Source organism: Pinus tabuliformis, chromosome 6 (assembly GCF_031772625.1).
Source record: "Pinus tabuliformis cultivar Carrire ecotype Pingquan chromosome 6, CPIR1, whole genome shotgun sequence".
NCBI lineage: Eukaryota > Viridiplantae > Streptophyta > Pinopsida > Pinales > Pinaceae > Pinus > Pinus tabuliformis.
Genome location: NC_142292.1, coordinates 565,159,820 through 565,178,994, shown reverse-complemented (window position 1 = coordinate 565,178,994; position 19,175 = coordinate 565,159,820). Strand labels below are relative to the sequence as shown.

Genomic DNA, 19,175 nt, shown 5'->3' with positions numbered 1-19,175 from the left:
TTACAGGAAATTTCCTTGGGGAAGGACGAAATTATGGAGTAATTTTCAGGGCTAGAGGTACTTGCTTTAGTGTGGGACAAATTTGCCTTCCTAGGGCCCGAGTAGCCATTTTTTGGGCTCAGCTTGCAGCAATAAAATTACTTAGAGTTAGCGGGATTTGAAGGTTGGACTCTCACTTCTCTTCCAGGAGAAATATTGTAGGAATTTCCAACTCAGTGGAGGAGTTTTGGAGCAGGGATTTAGCAGAGATTTCTAAATTGGGTGTTGGGCTAGTAGTTGGAGGAGAACACGCCAATTTTGGGTAATTTTGGGTCGGTGGATTCAGGACAAAACCCTTTTTGGGTTTTTGTGGGTTTGGTGAGAGGCGCTGGGATTAATTTTGCAGAATTTTCTGGGCAGATTTGAGGGGTCAAACAGGGGTCCCAACTCAGCTAGCAACTAGAGGAGCTAGGGGGAATTTGGGCCAAAATTCCGAGGTCAACATTTGGCCAATTCCTTCGTGGGTTATTCTGGGTATTTGGTAGAGACCCCAAGGTCAATTTCCTGTACTTTTCTGAGCAATACAGGAGGCCCTAGCAGTAGATCTCATCACCCAACAACATATTTCTGGGTAGTTCAGCATAGAGCCAGGAGACAAAGTAACAACGTACTTGAGGGGGATTTCCTATTATTCATTTGGGCTTAGCCAACTTGCCTTGAGCAAGCCCAGGTGCACTCTTTCCAGCACCTAATTGTACCCTCTTCAGAATTTAATAAAATGGCTCAACAATGCAGTTTTGGTGCATTTCTGTGATCTGATTTGTGTGTTTTAATTTTGTGGCTTTTGTCTATGTTTGCTTTGCATATTTACTGTAAATTTTCCCTAGGAATATTACAGGGGCCATGTTGTCTCCAAAATTCATGTCAGCGAAAGTCAAAACATTGTAACCATATAGATCACAGAAGGGAGACATACCAATAGACATATGATAGCTGGTGTTGTAGCAGTACTCCCCAAGGTGTAGCCACTTCACCCACGCACGCTGCTGCCCTGTCACGTAGTTCCTCAAGTACCCTTCAAGCCATTTGTTCACGATCTCGGTCCGTCCATCGGTCAGGGGATGATAGCTCGTGCTGGGTGTGAGCTCGGTACCCACCAACCGAAAAATCTCTTGCCAAATGCCCCCGTAAATCGACTGTCCCGATCACTAACAATTGTATTTAGAAGACCATGCAACCTGAAGATCTCTCTAAAGAAGAGCTCTACTACTTGTGATGTTGAATATTTGGCTGGGATGGCGAAAAAGTGGGCGAATTTTGTCAACCTGTTCACAAATACATAAATACAGTCACGCCACTGTACCGTTGATAGCATTGTAATGAAATCCATGGATATGCTCTCCCACTTCCCCTCAGGAATAGGGAGAGGTTGGAGTAGACCTATTGGATGTGTCAACTCCCCCTTGTTCCTTTGACAGACATCACACTCCTGCACATGTCTCAAAACATCTCCCTTGAGACCCCTCCAAGTAAAGCGCTCCCGAATAGCACATTATGTCTTGAGGAATCCTTGGTGCCTTGCTAAAGGGGAGTCATGTCATGCCTGCATTATTCTCTCTTTCAACTGCGAACTTGGCATCAAGTATATCCTCCCCTTGTAATAGATCACCTCATTCATCACTCTGTACTTGTCATCCTCAAAAGTGCCATCCAATATCTCACAAGCCTACCTGTCCTTGGAGTACTCTACTAGCAATTGTGATCTCCAGTCCTGTCAAATACTCATAAGGGAGAGTGTCACAGGCCTCTTGGATAGAGCATCAACTACCACATTTTGCTTGCCCTTGACATACTCTATGTCAAAGTCATAGGCTTGGATCTTCTGACCCACTTGTATTGCCATTGAGCTCCCTCTGCACCAAGAAGAATTGAAGACTATTGTGGTCAATCTTCACCTTGAATCTGTTGCCCACCAAATACTGTCTGAACTTGGCCAATGCATGCATAATGGGCAACATCTCCTTGTCATATATAGCAAACAACCTCTCATGAGGAAGGATCTTCTTGTTGAGTTGTGGTAGCATTGCATGTGCTCTAGCCATGAAAATTGATAGAGAGGTTAAAGCACATGAGATCTCCAAGACCTAGAATTGGTTTGGGGGAATTCCACCCGGTTAGAGAGATATTAAAATAATTAATATTTTTAATGGAGTTCGGAAGTCTAAACTTAGGAAAATTAAAATATTAACGGGTATTAATATAAAACTGGGTGAGAATGTTCTAAATGACACAGATCAAGCCAAATCTAATCTTAGCCATTGATTAGAGACTTAATCTCGGCCGTTGAAGACTCAACAAGAAAAGTATAAGAGGAGTTTTGAGGGTCAGTTGGAGACACACCAAGATTGATCAGTCAATTCGATTTTCTGGAGTGGGGCTTGATGAAAAATTCGAACAAGTGATCTGTTGCAGTGAGGGGCAGTGAGTACAGAGTAGAGAGGCAAAGATAGTGCCTGAGGGTTAGCACAGTGACCAAAGAGGCTGACACAGAGGCAACCAAAGCTACGCAGAGGCAGCAGGAGCCACACAGAGGCAGCTAGAGACTACGCAGAGGCTGAGGGGCTTGCGTGGGTGATGTAGAAGGCCAGAGAGCTGACGCAGAGAAGCAGAAGGCTAACGCAGAGGGTTCCAGAGCTACGTTGAGGCTAGCAGGGCTGACGCAGAGCCTTGGAGAAGCACCAAGAGGATTTTCGTGGGGCAGACTTGTTGAATCTCTGTCTCCAAGAAGAGGTATTACTGTCGTGTAAAAATTTCTATTGGGTGAGCTAGTTTGGCACCCTAGTTGTACTCAAGAAATCTGCATAATAATAAAACCCTCAGAACTGTTGCACCGATTTTCCTGCATTGGGTTTTTCCGGGGACGATTGTCCAAAAATAATGGTGTCCCTTGCGTGTTTGTCTAGTATTTCAATTGCTGATCTGTATATGAGTTACGAATGCATTTGTGTTTATTTTCAGTATTTATATGTATAAATAGCTTGTTAATGTAATAAACAAGTAGGTGAAATAAACCAGATAATGCAGTAGGAATTTCTGACGTGTCAGAGTTAGAAATTTCAACATGGTATCAGAGGATTGTAGATCATAGGAGGACTGAAGGCACTAGCATAATCATAAGTATTTGCAGTAGTCCTGAGAGACAGCGCTGCTCCTAAGCAGAAAGCAGCAGAGAAGGAGTGACATAGAGGGCCTACGTCATCATTTTGAGCCAGAGAGAGGGCCAACACAGAGGCAGAGAGAGGCAGAAGAGGCTCACGAAGAGCCATGTCATCCTACTTAGTTAGGTAGGCTTGACGCAGTTGGCCAGAGGAGTGATTCAGCCTTTGTCGAGATTGCGCAGAGCTGGAAGGCTCAGTTTCTTTAGTTGCTGGGGCATAGGGAGCTGTGGGCAGATTGTGGATTAGGAAGCTGGTGGGGTGCTGTTGCTGTCGAAGCAGAACAATACCTAATGAGACAGAACCAAGGTAGAGGGAGTCGTTGCCTTGATGGATTTCTAGCCAAGAAATCTAGATCCAAGTTGCAGTTGCAAAGAGGATTGGAGAGGAGCAGATGGCGGGAAGATTTCCAGCAGGGAAATCAAGACTTAGAGGGAGATTTCCAAGAGGGAAGTTGAATCTCAGAGGGAGTCTATAAGAAGGACCAGAGATGGCAGTGAATGGACTGAGCGATCAAGATAGGTTGGATGGGGCTTCCAACTTTGTCATCTGGAAGGCCAGGATCCTGTCAGTGTTGGATAGACATCGCATCAAGGGCTTCGCCTTGAGAACCGTGGCTATCCCAGTCGACCTAGCTGATAATGAGAAGTATGAGGATGCAATGGCGAAGGCAAAGTGCATAATCCTTGATGGGGTCAAGGATCATGTCGTACCACATATTGTCGAGAAGAACACGGCAAAGGAGATGTGGGATACTTTGACGACATTGTATCAGGGCACTTCTGTGTAGTGAAAGATGCTATTAGAGAATCAATTGTGGTCGTATCAGATGCAGAAGGGGGAGCAGATAGATCTATACCTCCTCAGATTGTAGGAGATTCAGGACCAACTTACTTCCATAGGGGCCACGCCGGATTAGGAGTTCATGGTGAGGACCACCCTGAATGTAGTCTTTGAGGATTGGGAGACATTTGTCCAAAGCATTTTGGGCAGAGCTAATCTTCCAGGATGGGAAGAGATGTGGGCAGCTCTTCGCCAAGAAGAGATCAGACAGTTGACCAAGGTGGGGAGTAGCAACAAAGGGGTCGAATCAAGGAAGAGGAGGAGGATGCGGTTCTGGCATCTGCGGGACAGCAGGGGAAGAGGAAGAAGAAGGACATCTCCAAGGTGAAGTGCTTCCATTGTGGGGAGCTGGGTCATTATGCAACCTAGTGTCCCAGGAAGAAGAACAAGGGAGAGGCTTTTGACTCCAAGGCAGCTCCGGCTAAGGCGGAGAAAGAAGTCAAGATTGATGACGATTGTGCCATGAGTGCTCATGCACTTCTAGAGAAGAGGTGGGGAGACATCGAGTTGTAGTTAGGACAACTACAATGGAGGTAGGGGCAGGATCCTTGAGGTACCCAAATTCTTGGATCATATTTGGCTACGGGATCCCTTAACGACAGTAGCAGGATGGCGGATGTCGGGTAGAAGCAAGATGCGATGAAGCAACAAGGCAATGCTAGAGTGCAGAGGTCTGTAGCAGTGCAGTGGGGGATGCAACAGTGTGAGAGACACAGAGGTGGTTGCAGCAGTGCGAGAGGCACAATGGAGGTTGTAGTAGTGCGAGAGGCACATAGGTGGTTGCAGCAACGCAGATGCAACAAAGGGAGCACCAGATAGCAACAGAAGTAGCTTCAACATCAGGAGGCTTCCAAATTGACAAGGATGTCAGGATTTGGGTAGATCAGTGACTTACTTCTCGGTAACTAAGTTGCAGTGCAGCAGTTAGTAGTGGCAGTGCTAGGGGCAGCATGGGCAACATGTTGAGAGGGAGCTGCAATACAGATGTAGCAGTGGCAGTGGCAGAGCCATGGGCAGCAGTACAGGAAGCAACAATGCAGTGGATGTTGGGCAGCAGGCCAAGCATCAACACAGGTACTGGTGTAGAAGGATCAGTGTGATGTCTCAGTGGTGGAGCATTACTAGAGCACATTCCTCGCTAAGAGGGAGTGTTGATTTGTGGTAGCATCAGATGTGCTCTAGCAATGAAAATTGGTGGAGAGGCTAATGCACATGAGATTTCCAAGACCCAAAAATGGTTTGGGGAAATTCCACCCGGTTAGAGAGATATTAAAATAATTAATATTTTTAATGGAGTTCCTAAGTCTAAACTTAGGAAAATTAAAATATTAATGGGTATTAATATAAAACTGGGTGAGAATGTTCTAAATGACATGGATCAAGCCAAATGTAATCTCAGCTGTTGATTAGAGATTTAATCTCAGCCGTTGAAGACTCAACAGGAAAAGTATAAGAGGAGGCTTGAGGGTCAGTTGGAGATACACCAAGATTGATCAGTCAGTTTGATTTTCTAGAGCGGGGCTTGCTGAGAAAATTCGAACAAGTGATCTGTTGCAGCGAGGGGCAATGAGTACATAACAGAGAGGCAGAGATAGTGCCTGAGGGTCAGCGCATTGACCAGAGAGGCTAACACAGAGGCAGCTAGAGCTACGCAGAGGCAACAGGAGCCAAGCAGAGGTAGCTAGAGACTGTGCAGAGGTTGAGGGGTCCGTGTGTGTGACGCAGAAGGCTAGAGAGATGACGCAGAGAAGTAGAAGGCTGACACAAAGGGTTCCAGAGCTACGTTGAGGCTAGCAGGGTTGACGCAGAGCCTTGGAGAAGTGCTGAAAGGATTTTCGTGGGGTAGACTTGCTAAATATTTGTCTTCGAGAAGAGGTATTACTGTTGTGTAAAAATCTCTGTTGGGTGAGCCAGTTTGGCACCCTAGTTGTACTCAGGAAATCTGCATAATAATAAAGCCCTTAGAACTGTTGCACCGATTTTCCCGCATTGGGTTTTTTCGGGGACGATTGTCCAAAAATAATGGTGTCCCTTGCGTGTTTGTCTAGTATTTAAAGTTGTTGATCTATATATGAGTTACGGCTGCATTCATGTTTATTTTCAATATTTATATGTATAAATAACTTGTTAATGTAATAAACAAGTAGGTGAAATAAACCAAAGAATGCAGTAGGAATTTCTGACATGTCAGACTTAGAAATTTCAACACTTCCGACTCTCAAAAGCTATAGGGTGGCCTCCTTGCATCAAAACAACTCCAACGCCCTCCCCGGACGCATCACACTCCAAGACAAAGTGCTGTGTAAAATTTGGCAAAGCTAACACCGACAACTACTCATAACCCCGTTGAGGCGCTCAAAGGCCTCATGCGCCACATCAGATCACTCGAAAGCCCCTCTTGGTCAAATCTGTGAGGGGTGCTGCGAAGTATGAGAATCCCCTCATGAACTTCCTATAATAGGTGGAAATGCCTAGAAATCCCGTAGCTCTATCACATTTCGGGGCGTAGGCCAATCTAGAATGGCCCTAATCTTGTCCTGGTGTACACGAACCCCATCCTCACCAGTCACATGGCCAAGGTACAACATCTTTGTCAGTGCAAACTCACGTTTGGAGTCTGGACACCTTGGTGTACAACTGCTGCTCCTTAAGAATACGTAGCACCTCCTCCAAGTGCCTCAGGTGCTCCTCCCAAGTCTTGCTGTAAATCAAGATGTCGTTAGAGAATGCCAACACGAACACATGGTTCATACAAGACTAGAACGTAGCTGGGACGTTGGTTAGCTTGATAGGCATCACCAAGCACTCAAAGTTCCCATAGTGGCACCGGAAAACTATCTTCAAAATGTCCAGCTCCCGCACCTGAATCTGATGGTATCCCAACCATAGATCTATCTTAGAGAAGTATTTGGCTCCTCAAAGCTCATCCATGAACTCATCTATGCGCGGAATCAAGTATCAGTTCTTCCATATCTTCTTATTCAAGGCCCTGTAATCAATACACATGTAGAGGGTCCCATCCATCTTCTTCACTAGCACCATGGAAGAAGCGAAGGGACTAGAACTGGGCCTGATTGGCCCCAAAGCCAACAACTCCTGTATGGCCCTCTCAATCTCATCCTGATAAGCCTTGGGATGTCTATAAGGTGTGGTGATGACTGCATTTATCCCCTCCTCCAGTTCAATCGTGTGCTCAAATCCCTTGTATGGTGGTCGGCCTGGAGGAATGTCTCTAAAGACTACTAGGTACCGGTCTAATATCGTCTGAATTTCTGGATGTGGTGGTCGTGGTTGAGTCCCTGCCTTCGAGATCCCGAGCTCCACTGCCCACTCTATATCCCCATGTCGTAGGTCAGAGGAATGTCTCCAAAGACTACTAGGTACCAGTCTAATATCGCCTGAATGTCTGGATGCAATGGTCGTGGCTGAGTCCCTGCCTCCGAGATCCTCAGCTCTGTGAAAATTCCTAGATCTAACAATCTCTGGAATCCTACTACAACCAACTGAATCTGCTTCACCTAGATCGTAAATTACATTACAAACTTATTTTAGATTTCTTCTTGAAACATTGAAGTAAATTACTGAAGCAACCTACACCAAATTAAATATGATTTTGAAACATAGAAACTGAGCAAGGAAATACAAACACATAGGACACCGTTATTTTTGGACAAATGTCCCCGGAAAAACCCAACGTGGGAAAACCGGTGCAGCAGTGAGGGTTTTATTTTATTATGCAGCAGTGAAATCTGAGTACATCTATGGATGCCCAACTGGCAATCCAAACAACAAGAAAATCTGGCAGAGATATTCCCTAAGCAACCCCGACACTCGTGTTGCTTGCACTCGCGTTCCTGCACTTGCACGTTCCTACACTTACGCGTTCCTACACTTGCACGTTCCTGCACTCGCGTTCCTGCACTTGCGCGTCCCTACACTCGCGAGTTCTTGCACTCGCGCTTTCCTGCACTCACGCGTTCCTGCACTGGGAATAACTCAGCCTCTTGCTACTGCCTCTCCGGATCTGGAAATCTTCCTCCGGATCACTGTCCCTGCCCCTCTACTACAAAAGATCTCTTCGATTAGAATTTCCTCTTGAGAACTTCTCACTTCAGAAATTCGATCTCTTGATCTCTTGGTGTGTTTTCCAAATGACCCTCAAGCCCCTTCTTATATCTTCCTGTTGGACAACCAACGACCTAGATTAACTCCTAATCAAAGGCTCAGATCGTTTTGACTTGATCTTCGTCTTTATCTAGAAGATTCACCCACAATTAGATTAATACCCATTAATATTTTAATTTTCCTAAGTTTAGACTTAGGAACCCCATTAAAAATATTAATTATTTTAATAAAATCGTTTCTAGGTGGAATTTCCCAAAATGGTTTCTGGGTTCTTTGGAATGCATGTGACCAAGCCTCCCTGCAAAATTTGAGGCCTAGAGCACATCCGATGCTATCCCAAATCAACAAACTCCACTGCCCACTCTATATCCCCATGTCGTAGGTTAGCCTCCATCCGATGTGCTAACATTATCTGCGGTGGGTACGAATGCATAGCCCTCAACAAGACTAGCTTCCCATCTGGCCCTGTGAACTCCATCTCTAGCTTCCTGCAATCAGTAGTGACTTGCCCCAAAGAATAGAGCCATTGGTCACCCATCACAACATTGGTGTCCGACACATCCACCACAAAGAAATGATCGGTTAGTGAATAAATTCCCATCGTCACTGTTAGACTAGGGACATACCTAGTGCACTCCATGGTCCTGTCTCTCAACACGAGAACTGAGAAACCCTCGAAGCCCTCAGTGTGTATACCTATCCGCTCCACCATCTGCACATTAATAAAGTTGTGGGTAGCCCCACTGTCCACTAGCATTGCCATGCGCTGCCCTTGCGCTGTGCCTCTAATGCTCAATGTCATATACTTGGGGAATCCCCTCAGTGAAACAATGACTCTAGTGGGTTGGAAAGGGTCTCCCAAGCAGGGGTGGTGGTCCTCCACCTCCTCCAATAGTCTGCAGCTAACCGTCTCCTCCATCTACCTCCTGCTCAACATCATCCTCCGACTCGCTATCTGAGAACACCTCTATAAAGTGTGCCTTGCCCTTGGTGCACTGATGCCCTGGTGCCCATGGCTCCTAACAGGTGAAGCACAACTTCCTCCTTTGGAGGTCTCTCCTAGTCTCCTCATCCAACTGACCACACATCTGAATCTCCCTCTGCGGTGGGGGTCTGGTGTCTCTGCCTCTTTGTGGAAAAGCGGGCCGAGTGGGTACTGGTGCTCTTGTCTTGGGAATTGCATCTTGCAAATATCAAGTGCGACTCACTACGTCCTGGAGGGCAATAGGTTTGCTCGACCTCACTAACCCACGTAAGGGCTCAATTAAGCCCTCCACAAACAAAAAAACTCTCCTAACCTCTGACAAGTTTGGCACCATCACTGACACCCTCTAAAACTTTGCTATATAATGCTCTGGGTTGCATGTCAACTTGAGCTGGGTCAGCTCTCTGAAATGTGCTTGAGGATCCTTCCTGTCAAAATGCTCCACAATCCTTCGCGTGAATTGCTTATAAGAGGTCACATTGGCATGCTCTAAGGTAGATAATCCATGGAACCACCAATCATGGGCCTCCCCCTCTAAGTGCAAGGTAGCCATTTTAATGGCGTCCACTTCCGTCATTTGATTAAGTTGAAAGTATGCATCTAGTTTCTCCACCCATGCCCTAGCAGTGCACTTAGTAGAGAAATCAAATGTGGGAAGGTACATCCTCCCAATGGTACGCCGTAGATCTGAGCTGTGTGTGTATGAGTCTCCTGCTCCCTTGCTTTTATTGCTCTGCTTGAGTAGGCAATAATCCTTGAAGCTCAAAGTAGCTCGAAACTCCTCCCCTTGGGATTGCCACTCGCGAAAGTACTCCCCCATAGGCATCTCGTCCTGAACCTGCTGCTCCCTAGCACTTGGAGCCAAGAACGTGGGTATAGTAGCCCTAGTTGGTCCACTGTAAATGTGAGGGTAGCTCTGAGGGGAATGGTAGTCGAACTGATGGGATGCACCTGAGCTCTCTCCTCCTATGAAATCCATATGGATGTCCCCGTTACGATTCTATTGCTTAATCTCCTCCACCATCTCTTTCTGCCCCTTTGCCAGATCATTCAAAGTCTTCAAGAGGCTCTGGAAGGTTGCGTCCTCTTTGCTCCCCATACTTGTTTCTTCTACTCCCTGCTCAGGAACCTATGGATCTGTGGTAATCTCTAACTCTCTTTCCTTGCTCTGTACCCCTGCCTTTTGTAAGTGATGTTTTACCTGTCTTTTGGGGTCATAGAAGGGTTTCTTCCCCCAGCTGGCCCATGATCAAGCCTTTGATACCACTGTAATATTCCTAATAGGAAATAACAATGAGAACAAGAGAAAATACTAGCATGCAAAAAAAATATACATCCATGCACAAACAACATAAAACACCAGAAACTGCGCCAAGCTGAGCCATTTTATGAATATAACAAGACAGAGTACAAATATATGGAGATAGATGAACCTGGGCTTGCTACAGCAAGCAAGGCAAAAACCCAGGTGGAGATGAAGGCACCCAAGTGCTAGAAATGGCTTCGCTGCAAGGACTGCTACTAACCAAAAAAACTTCTGCAACTACTGGGAAATGAACCGCTGATTTAACCCTTCGAACTGCGCAGAAAATTCAACGAAATTAGCCACAACCTCTACACCCCAAAACCACAAAAACCCAGCAAGGAATTGGCCTACTTCTGGCTGGTCCGGAAGGCCCTATAAATGTGCACTTCTTTCTCGGCCTGATGTATGCATAGCTGAAGGAAAGATGCTACTTTCAAGCCCAAACTCCCTCCGGAAATCCCTCCAAAAACTCCTCTGCAATTTTCCTCGGCAATGCCTCCAAATCTCGGCTAGTACCCGACCTCAACTCCCAGAGCTCCACACCATGTGCAGGCCCAACCAATGACCCTTTGCGCATTGTCAAAACGCACCAGAAAACCCCTCCAAACTCCCTTCACTTCAGACCTGCAAAACACCCAAAATTTCTGGCAAATACCAAGGCAGTCTCCCTCCGGAAAGCCCAACAACCAATATACCCTGTAGCTATTTTTCCCACTGGTGCGTGCTCCTTCTGCGCCCAATCTGCTCCAAATGATGGCTGAATACACCTGTATGTGTTATGAATAAATATATAGGAAATAATGTAAATGATAATAATTAATAATGATTAGTTAATTAGTAATTAGGTTGAAGAGTCATGTCTAAATGAGACATGACTCTCCATGAAGAGGCACCTGCATAGTATATAAGCAAACCTCTCACTCTCATTTGTATCATCTTATTCATACATTTAATATATAATATTTGTATCCTCATGGATATCTTTATATTCCAAGTCTTCTGGAGTAATTAATTTGAAGAAGGAACTTTGTTCGCTTCATTTGGTATTAGAGCAATCGATCCTTTGGCTGCTTCACCACTGCACAGAGCCACGCTCTTCGATCTAGGCCCTTGGCCATCAACATTCGTCAACGTTGTTGCCATATAATTGAAGCGTTTTGCTCAGAGTTGGAGTTTCTCCGTTTCTCAATCCCTTGGCCATTTGAAAAAAAAACTAATTAAAAAAGAAAAAAGAGATTTATTGAAAAAAAAAATTAGAGTTAATATATACATATATTTGAATATAAAAATAAAAATATATAAATTCAAAACCAAACCCATATAAAAAAAATATAAAAATATCAAAACAACAACCTAACCGGGTCCCGATGTCTGATAGCCTTTGGTCGCTTTGTTTGACCGCTCCCCTAACTCATCATTGCAACCCACTGCCATCTCTACTGCTACCAATGTTCGATGCCAACCATCGTTGCCGCCATAGTCTCTCTCTCGACTTAACAATCGTCCACATTGTTGGCTGAATACCCCCATCAGCCATTGGGTTATCATCGATTATCGTTTAGTTATAATACTATATATAATAAGGTTATATATATTATTTATATAACTATATTATAATAATTTAAAAAACATATTTAATAAATAAATAATTGTTATTTAATATATATATATATATATATATATATATATAAAGAAAAAAAACTATTAAAGAAATAATTTTCAAGAGAAAAAGTTAGAAGTCAGAATTTGAAAGGTTTTTGGGGTTAATTAAAATTATCTATAGGCCAAGTGAAGCAGTAATAAAAAGCTAAAGGATTTTATCTTTAAAAACCCTAAGCTCATTTCAACCAAGCAAAATGAAGTCTAATCCAAAAATGAAGGAAGCAAGTTGTTTAGGAACCTCACGATGCGCTACTCCAGTGCTATTCAGAATTAAAGGGACTCTTGCAAGAAAAGATGTTATTATTTCTATCTCGCCCACTGAAGGGAAAAATTATATAAACTCTAAGCTTGCTAACCAATTGGTGATTCTAGAGTCAAATATAAGTGAGAGTTTAGACTGCTTGGGTAGAAAACAATATGACGTAACCGAATTACAATTAAACATTGGCAATTATATTTTTATATCACAATCTGTGTTGCATGGGTACCCGCACCCGGGGGTGGGGTTCTCGAACCCGTCCCGGGTTCCCGCACCCAAGTACCGGATTCGGGTACGGGTTCTTCCCAGACGAACCCAGAAGAACCGGGTTCTTCAAAAAAAAATTTGGGTTCTTTTCCTTTAACGGGTTCTTGGGTTCTTGGGTTCTTCGGGTGCTTGGGTTCTTGGGTTCTTCGGGTTCTTCGTGTGCTTGGGTTCTTGGGTTCTTTGGGTTCTTCGGGTTGGGTTCTTTGGGTTCTTCGGGTTCTTTGGGTTCTTCATAAAAAAACTATATTAAAAATTTAATTTTCAAATAAATTTTTTTTATTGAAATTTAAAAAATGATATGCCATAAACGAATGATATGCCATAGAATATAGAATATATGCCATAAATGAATGATATCATTTTTGGAGTCATTGATGGTCATTGGTCTCGATTGTCCTTCAGAGATGGTTGTAAGGTCTTCTGAATGTTTCTCAAGGAAATTTTCTGCCATCATTTCCAAAGATTATAGTTTCCAAAGACTGTCTTTGTTCACATGCCTTAGCATTGCTCTGTGGGCATGACGTGCTGCTCAAGGGTAATGAATCATTGTAAAAATTTATCAACAGTGATAAGTTTTTCAAAACTTATGAGCGACACAGTATTCTGAAATCATATATGATTATGATATCTCAATATTATAAAAGGAACATTATGGGTGTACAATCCCACAAGCAGAATATCATATCATATTGGCTGTAGCTTTGTGGAAATATTTAATAAGGTGATGACCATAGTTGGAAAAAAAGGGTAGCTGTTTGCACATTCATGAGTCCCTTCCTACCGCAGGAGACTCTTATGATCAGTCTCTCCATTAGTCTTATGCTATAAATTTATAAAAACAATTTCAAAACTTATGCCCAAGGTTTGTTAGAGTCTCAATGTAAATTATGAATCTCCTGTATTTATGGATCTTCAATGCCTTTAATATTATATGGCATCGAAACCAGAATTGGAAAAGAGACCTCTTACTCTGTAATTTGAGCCAGCAGATTCTTGTAAATCAATTTGGAATGAATTTATGAAACATTCATTCTCGAGCCAAATAAGTTAATAACCATCAAATTATAAACTGTAAATGCACACATACAGGTTCAGACATTTTCGGTCAAATAGAAAGTAGGATTGAGACCAGCCATAAGCTGTAATCAGCTGATGCTGTTAAATGGCGAAGGGATATTTTGGAAAATGGCTAAATTAAGTATCAAAATCTGCCAATTTCTCACAACATTCTGATAACATCATGTTAAGATTAAAACTAGGAAAATATGCCTAAATGAATAAGCGTGTTTTGTGGAAGGGTAAGGCTGCCACTGTTTTAACTTTTTGGGATTGCTTTACCACAGAGCACACCATGCATGGGGCAGGTGAATGATTAGACATCAAGAAAAGTCTAGACCACTATCAGGTTGAGAAGAATCTCCTATGAAAAAATTGTGTTTTTATATGGGAGAGACTAAACATGTTTAAATGATTATCATTAAAGTTTTCTTGTTTAAAGTTGAAAAAATATACAAATTCAAATTTCATATATATTATTAATTATAAATTTATAATTTATAAAATATAATTATTAAAATTTAATATTATTATATTACCCGACGAACCCACGCACCCTGTTTCCAAAAATGCCGTCCCCGTCCCCGTCCCCATCCCCGCACCCACGTTTCCTGGCAACATAGATCACAATTCTCTGTTCAATCTCTATGGAATGATCTAGGTGACATTGTTTTGGGCTCACCTTGGATGGAAACTTTAGGGTCCTTTATTCGAAATACAAAAAAGAAGTTTCATTTTCCCACAAAAAGAAAAAAATAACGCTACAAGAACTTTGATGCCAAATTCAGTGACACTAGAAGACATACAAGAAATCTCAAAAGTAATTCTTCAAGAAAGTAAAAAGGCGATACAAAATATGCAAAAGGAAGTTGACAAAATCATCGCTGACAAGAATGAGGAAGTTTCTCGACTTAGAGACCATAGTGAAAAATTACTAGCGCAAATTAAGAAGCTTAAGAAGGATAAGAAGTTGTTGGAAGACAAGAGGCAACAACTTGTTGAAAAGGAAGCGTCAAAATTTTCAAATGTAAAAATTCAAGTTGAAGAAAAAACGAACATTGATCCAGTGAATATGACAACTCAAGAAGACAAGTCAGTTGAAGAAACGACACACTTAGATGTCGCAGTTCAGATGATAAACATCCCAAGTGAAGGTTTGTAACCAACTCAACAACATCGTCTCCTGAAGTAAATAAAAAAAAATTCACACACCTAATAAGGGAAAGTCAAACCAAAAAGGTTCTCTATCGACATCTGAGTCATGAGAGTAGACAACTCAACCAAGCTACGTATTGGGACCGTTCAGAGCAGAAACAACAAACTGATGTTCCAGAGAATAGTGATGTAACCTCAATCTAGTCCTATGATGACAAGTCATTACAAAGTTCTAGTGATCAGAATATTCCACAGAAGATTAATCTAGGATGCTCTGATTCCTTCCCAGTACGAAAATTTTGTTTGTTACTTAGAAGATCATATCAAATTGTATCGACGAAGAGGACTGTTCCGAGACGAGAAGACATTCGAACCCGAAAAAGAGATCAAGCCTTTTTTATCGACAAGCTTTGAGGACAAAGCTTTTTGAGGAGGAAGGCAATGTTATGAATAAATATATAGGAAATCATGTAAATGACAATAATTAATAATGATTACTTAATTAGTAATTAGGTTGAAGAGTCATGTCTAAATGAGACATGACTCTCCATGAAGAGACACCTGCATAGTATATAAGTAGACCTCTCACTCTCATTTGTATCATCTTATTCATACATTTAATATATAATATTTGTATCCTCATGGATATCTTTATATTCCAAGTCTTCTGGAGTAATTAATCTGAAGAAGGAACTTTGTTCGCTTCAGTAAGTCCCCCGGAACAACGCTGAAATGTAGCAAGAGACCCCCTAGGGTGGCACTCAAGTCCAACAAAGGAGGTGGGATTCCCGCCTGGAAATCTCTTGTGCTGAACAGCACGATGTTAATTAGACTCAGCAGCCCAAGCGAACAAGGGTTCAATTCTGAATTTGGAAAAAGTCCCAAAATGAGGCCCTCCACCTCTATTTATCCTTGCTTCCCTCCTCTCTTCATGTGGGCCCCACATATCGAACTCCTTTCCCTGTCTTCCTTTCCTCAAGTGCGAATACTCTTTAATTTTGCCTCCTCTTCCTATGTTTAGAGCCTCCATCAAAATGTCAAGTGAGGTCCTCCTAACCCACTTTCTCCGAAGTCAAAACATGCCAAAAATATCAAAATTGTGCAAAAATGTATTACTTAGCAAGACTTGCTAAATAGGAACATCACAGTGTAGCCCTTCCAGCTGTAGCTGGTAAACCAGAAGTTGTAACTTCCCTTGTAATAAATAAATTGTTCACATATTTCGTGTACTCTTCATATGATCTGATTGGTTAATGCTTGTGATACTTAGATTGTAAGAAAAATGAAACACTGAATCACCCCTCTTAGTATTTCCAATAGAATTAATATTTTCTTAGATTTCCTTCAAACATAGGCTATCTGTATCTGCAAACTGGATAATCTCTCAAACAGGTTTTAAATGAAATCAAATGCAACCTTGACATCAGCCCAGAAAATGATCGTGAACCAAGTTGTGCCAATTATAATTTTAGATGAAGATTGCCTCTGTGATGCCCACGTGCCACTGATTCTGGTGTCACATAAGGCTCTTTTTCTCCCAAAAAAAGATGTCGGAAGTGAATTAAAAAGGAAATGTTGATTTGATGGATTATACAGTTTAAGGCTTAAGCAAATTGAAGATGACTACCTTGCTGTTTTGAATTACAGTCATGAACTTACACATGATTTCCAGCTTGTTTACTAAAGGTTTTCAACACTCAGCAATTTGTTGTGAAACTGGCTTCATAATTGTGTCACCTATTACATTAACATAGTAATTTTTACTGCAACTGTTCAATTGAGTCATCTGATGGGGCTGTAAGTAGACACAAACAACTAACTAGATTGCACCAAAGATGGCTGTTTTCTTCTGTTACCTCTTGGCAGCTCTTTATTTACCATTGTTGCTTTTTTTATTCATGCTTAATATAAATAGCTAAATTGATGGTTAGGTGGTTGTCCATGAAGGCGTTATTAGGGAGAAGCCATCCAGTGAGGAGGAGGCACGGCTATTCATAAAAGGTCTAACAATGGTGGATTTAGTATGTTCTTTTCTTTTATTTAATATTCATCTACCATAAGCATTGGAAATAATTTTCTATTGGATGACAAGCATCGAGGAAGAGAAACTTCTGTCAGTTTATGTTGAAAAAAATACAATTCATTTACTTTGAAAGAGTCTTCTGGATTTAAATCACTGCGTTGGATATATTTAATTGATATGCTTGGCATATATTTTCCATGTTCACTTGAATCATTTTCTTTCTTTTGGTCATTGATATAGGCTATTCAAGGGCCCCTGCATGCACTGTAGGATCGGTAATGGTTACAAATCTCAAGACAGGGATGAAGAAAGGAGGATGGGACAAAGCTGAGGTAAGATGTTCTGAAGTAACTTTGGTATATTAAAAATTTAGTTTTTGTAGCTACTAAATTACACAAAGCCAGTGTCCATGTCCATCTGTCATTATCAGAATTGCAGCTTGTTTCTCGTATTTCATATGGTTGGATCTTTCTAAGTACACATTTCAAAAATAGTTTCTTTCATCAAATTATTCTATATTATACTTTGTTATTCTTCTTGTCACAGGTCTACTTCCATCCAATTCCAGACGACGTGGTAGAAAGCCTGGTCAGCTGAGCATTTTCTGAGTCCTTGATTTAAACACAATAAGTAGCAAGTTAAATGCTATTTTGTGCTGTTATAATGAAAAAAGGGGATTTTTTTTTGGAACAGATCAAGGAGGGAACAGTTTTTAAGGTAGCAGGTGGCTTGCTTGTTGAACACCCACTAACCTCTCCATTAGTGGAAGCAATGGTAAAATTTTCATTTTATTATTTGCTAACTGTGAAGATGTTATCATATAGACAGTACTTCATTTATGTCTTCTTGTGGCAGTAACTGGTAGATCTGATATGATTACATTTTCTCTTACATTTCAGTGAATCTGTAGCTAAGCATGTGTAATTGCAGGTTGGATCCATTGACAGTGTAATGGGACTACCAAAGGATCTCACAAGAGCTCTGATAAATGAAGTTCTTTAAGTTGTAATCATTGTAACATACAACTCTGCAGTGTTGCAATGATAGGCTGAAGAAATTTGGGGGCATGCCTAACGTGCTTTTTGGAAATAATCCACACAATATTAAGTTATTACTGGATTCCAATTCAAATGCCACTTTGTTCTTTGAAGCTTTTCAGTAAACAAAGGGAGACCTTTTTGTGATCTGATAAGGGTAAGAGGAGATGGTTTTCAAGATAGCTGGTTGAGTTTTTTTTTCTCTTTAACTTCCACTGAAAACGTATATACATTCCATTCATATTACAAATTGTAAAAGTAATGGAATCATTCTGTTACAATGGGAAAAAGCACCCATCCTTTAGTGGAATAATACTATATGCATTAGTTAATGTTCTTGCAGAATTGCATGGGAACCACTCCAGGGGGATGGGGGACTTCTTCCTAATGTTCCACCATTTCTTGGAACCTGGGAATTGGAACAAAACATTATTGGGAGTGGCTTTGGTAACCTCTGGCACATTCCAGGAACTTCAGTGGCAGTTCTGAGTTGCTCGCTTGGGTGTTCCCTGCTTGTTCCATGCGGGCAACAGTGTAAGGGCTCCTGGTCTGTTAGGGAGTGCCTAGATGCTCTTTGACAGGTTCCTAATGTTTTTTCCCATTTCTTGGAACCTGGGAATTGAAACAAAACATTCCCTTTCTGATGGGAGTGGCTTTGGAAACCCCTGGCACAGTCCCGGAACTTTGGTGGCAGATATGAGTTGCTCCCTTGGGCATTCCCTGCTTCTCCTATGGGAAAGAGAGTGCAGAGACTCCTGGTCTGTTAGGGAGCACGATGCTCTTTAATAAGTTGAGGGCTTTGTGTGTTATCAAACGCATGGCCAAATAAAAAATGTGAAAATTTAAAGAAAATTGTTGCTTATTCAAATTCAGCAATTTCATTTCAACCTTGAGGCTTCCTGCATCTATTTGCTGTGAACTTTCAGCACCAGTGTTGAATCTGAAAAATAAATTACAGCATTCATATTTCACTTTTCTTCAAGCAAGACATAATACAACCCAATAAAATAAACACTGCAGAGTTATATTTCGAAGGAACTATGTTTCCAGCCCTAAGGGCACAAATCCCAACATGTAACAAATATGAAAATAATTCATTAACACCAGATTGTTTGAGCTGAAAATATGCCCTCTTAGCTTCTATGGACATGTCAAATCATTCAACAATATCTGGGAACTATTCATGAGAAATCAACATACCAAACAGCCCTGGAATTAATCCACCATGAGAATTTAATTTGAAAATCAAAGAAAAAAATAAAA

The 19,175-nt window shown here is 41.8% G+C and overlaps 1 protein-coding gene across 3 annotated transcripts in view; it reads left to right on the top strand.

Annotated features, from left to right (window-relative positions):
- LOC149259773 (uncharacterized) overlaps positions 1 to 18,230 on the top strand; it is a 230,732-nt gene extending 212,502 nt beyond the window's left edge. For 2 of the 3 annotated variants that reach the window (XM_089377189.1, XM_089377207.1), the window contains 5 exons: positions 16,784 to 16,853; positions 17,116 to 17,207; positions 17,422 to 17,463; positions 17,569 to 17,649; positions 17,806 to 18,230. In XM_089377189.1, the coding sequence (XP_089233315.1) occupies positions 16,784 to 16,853; positions 17,116 to 17,207; positions 17,422 to 17,463; positions 17,569 to 17,649; positions 17,806 to 17,877 (357 nt within the window). In that variant the 3' untranslated portion in view covers positions 17,878 to 18,230. The remainder of the gene's footprint in view (positions 1 to 16,783; positions 16,854 to 17,115; positions 17,208 to 17,421; positions 17,464 to 17,568; positions 17,650 to 17,805) is intronic. The other variant, XM_089377198.1, reaches the window with a different exon arrangement.
- The last annotated feature ends 945 nt before the right edge of the window (positions 18,231 to 19,175 follow it).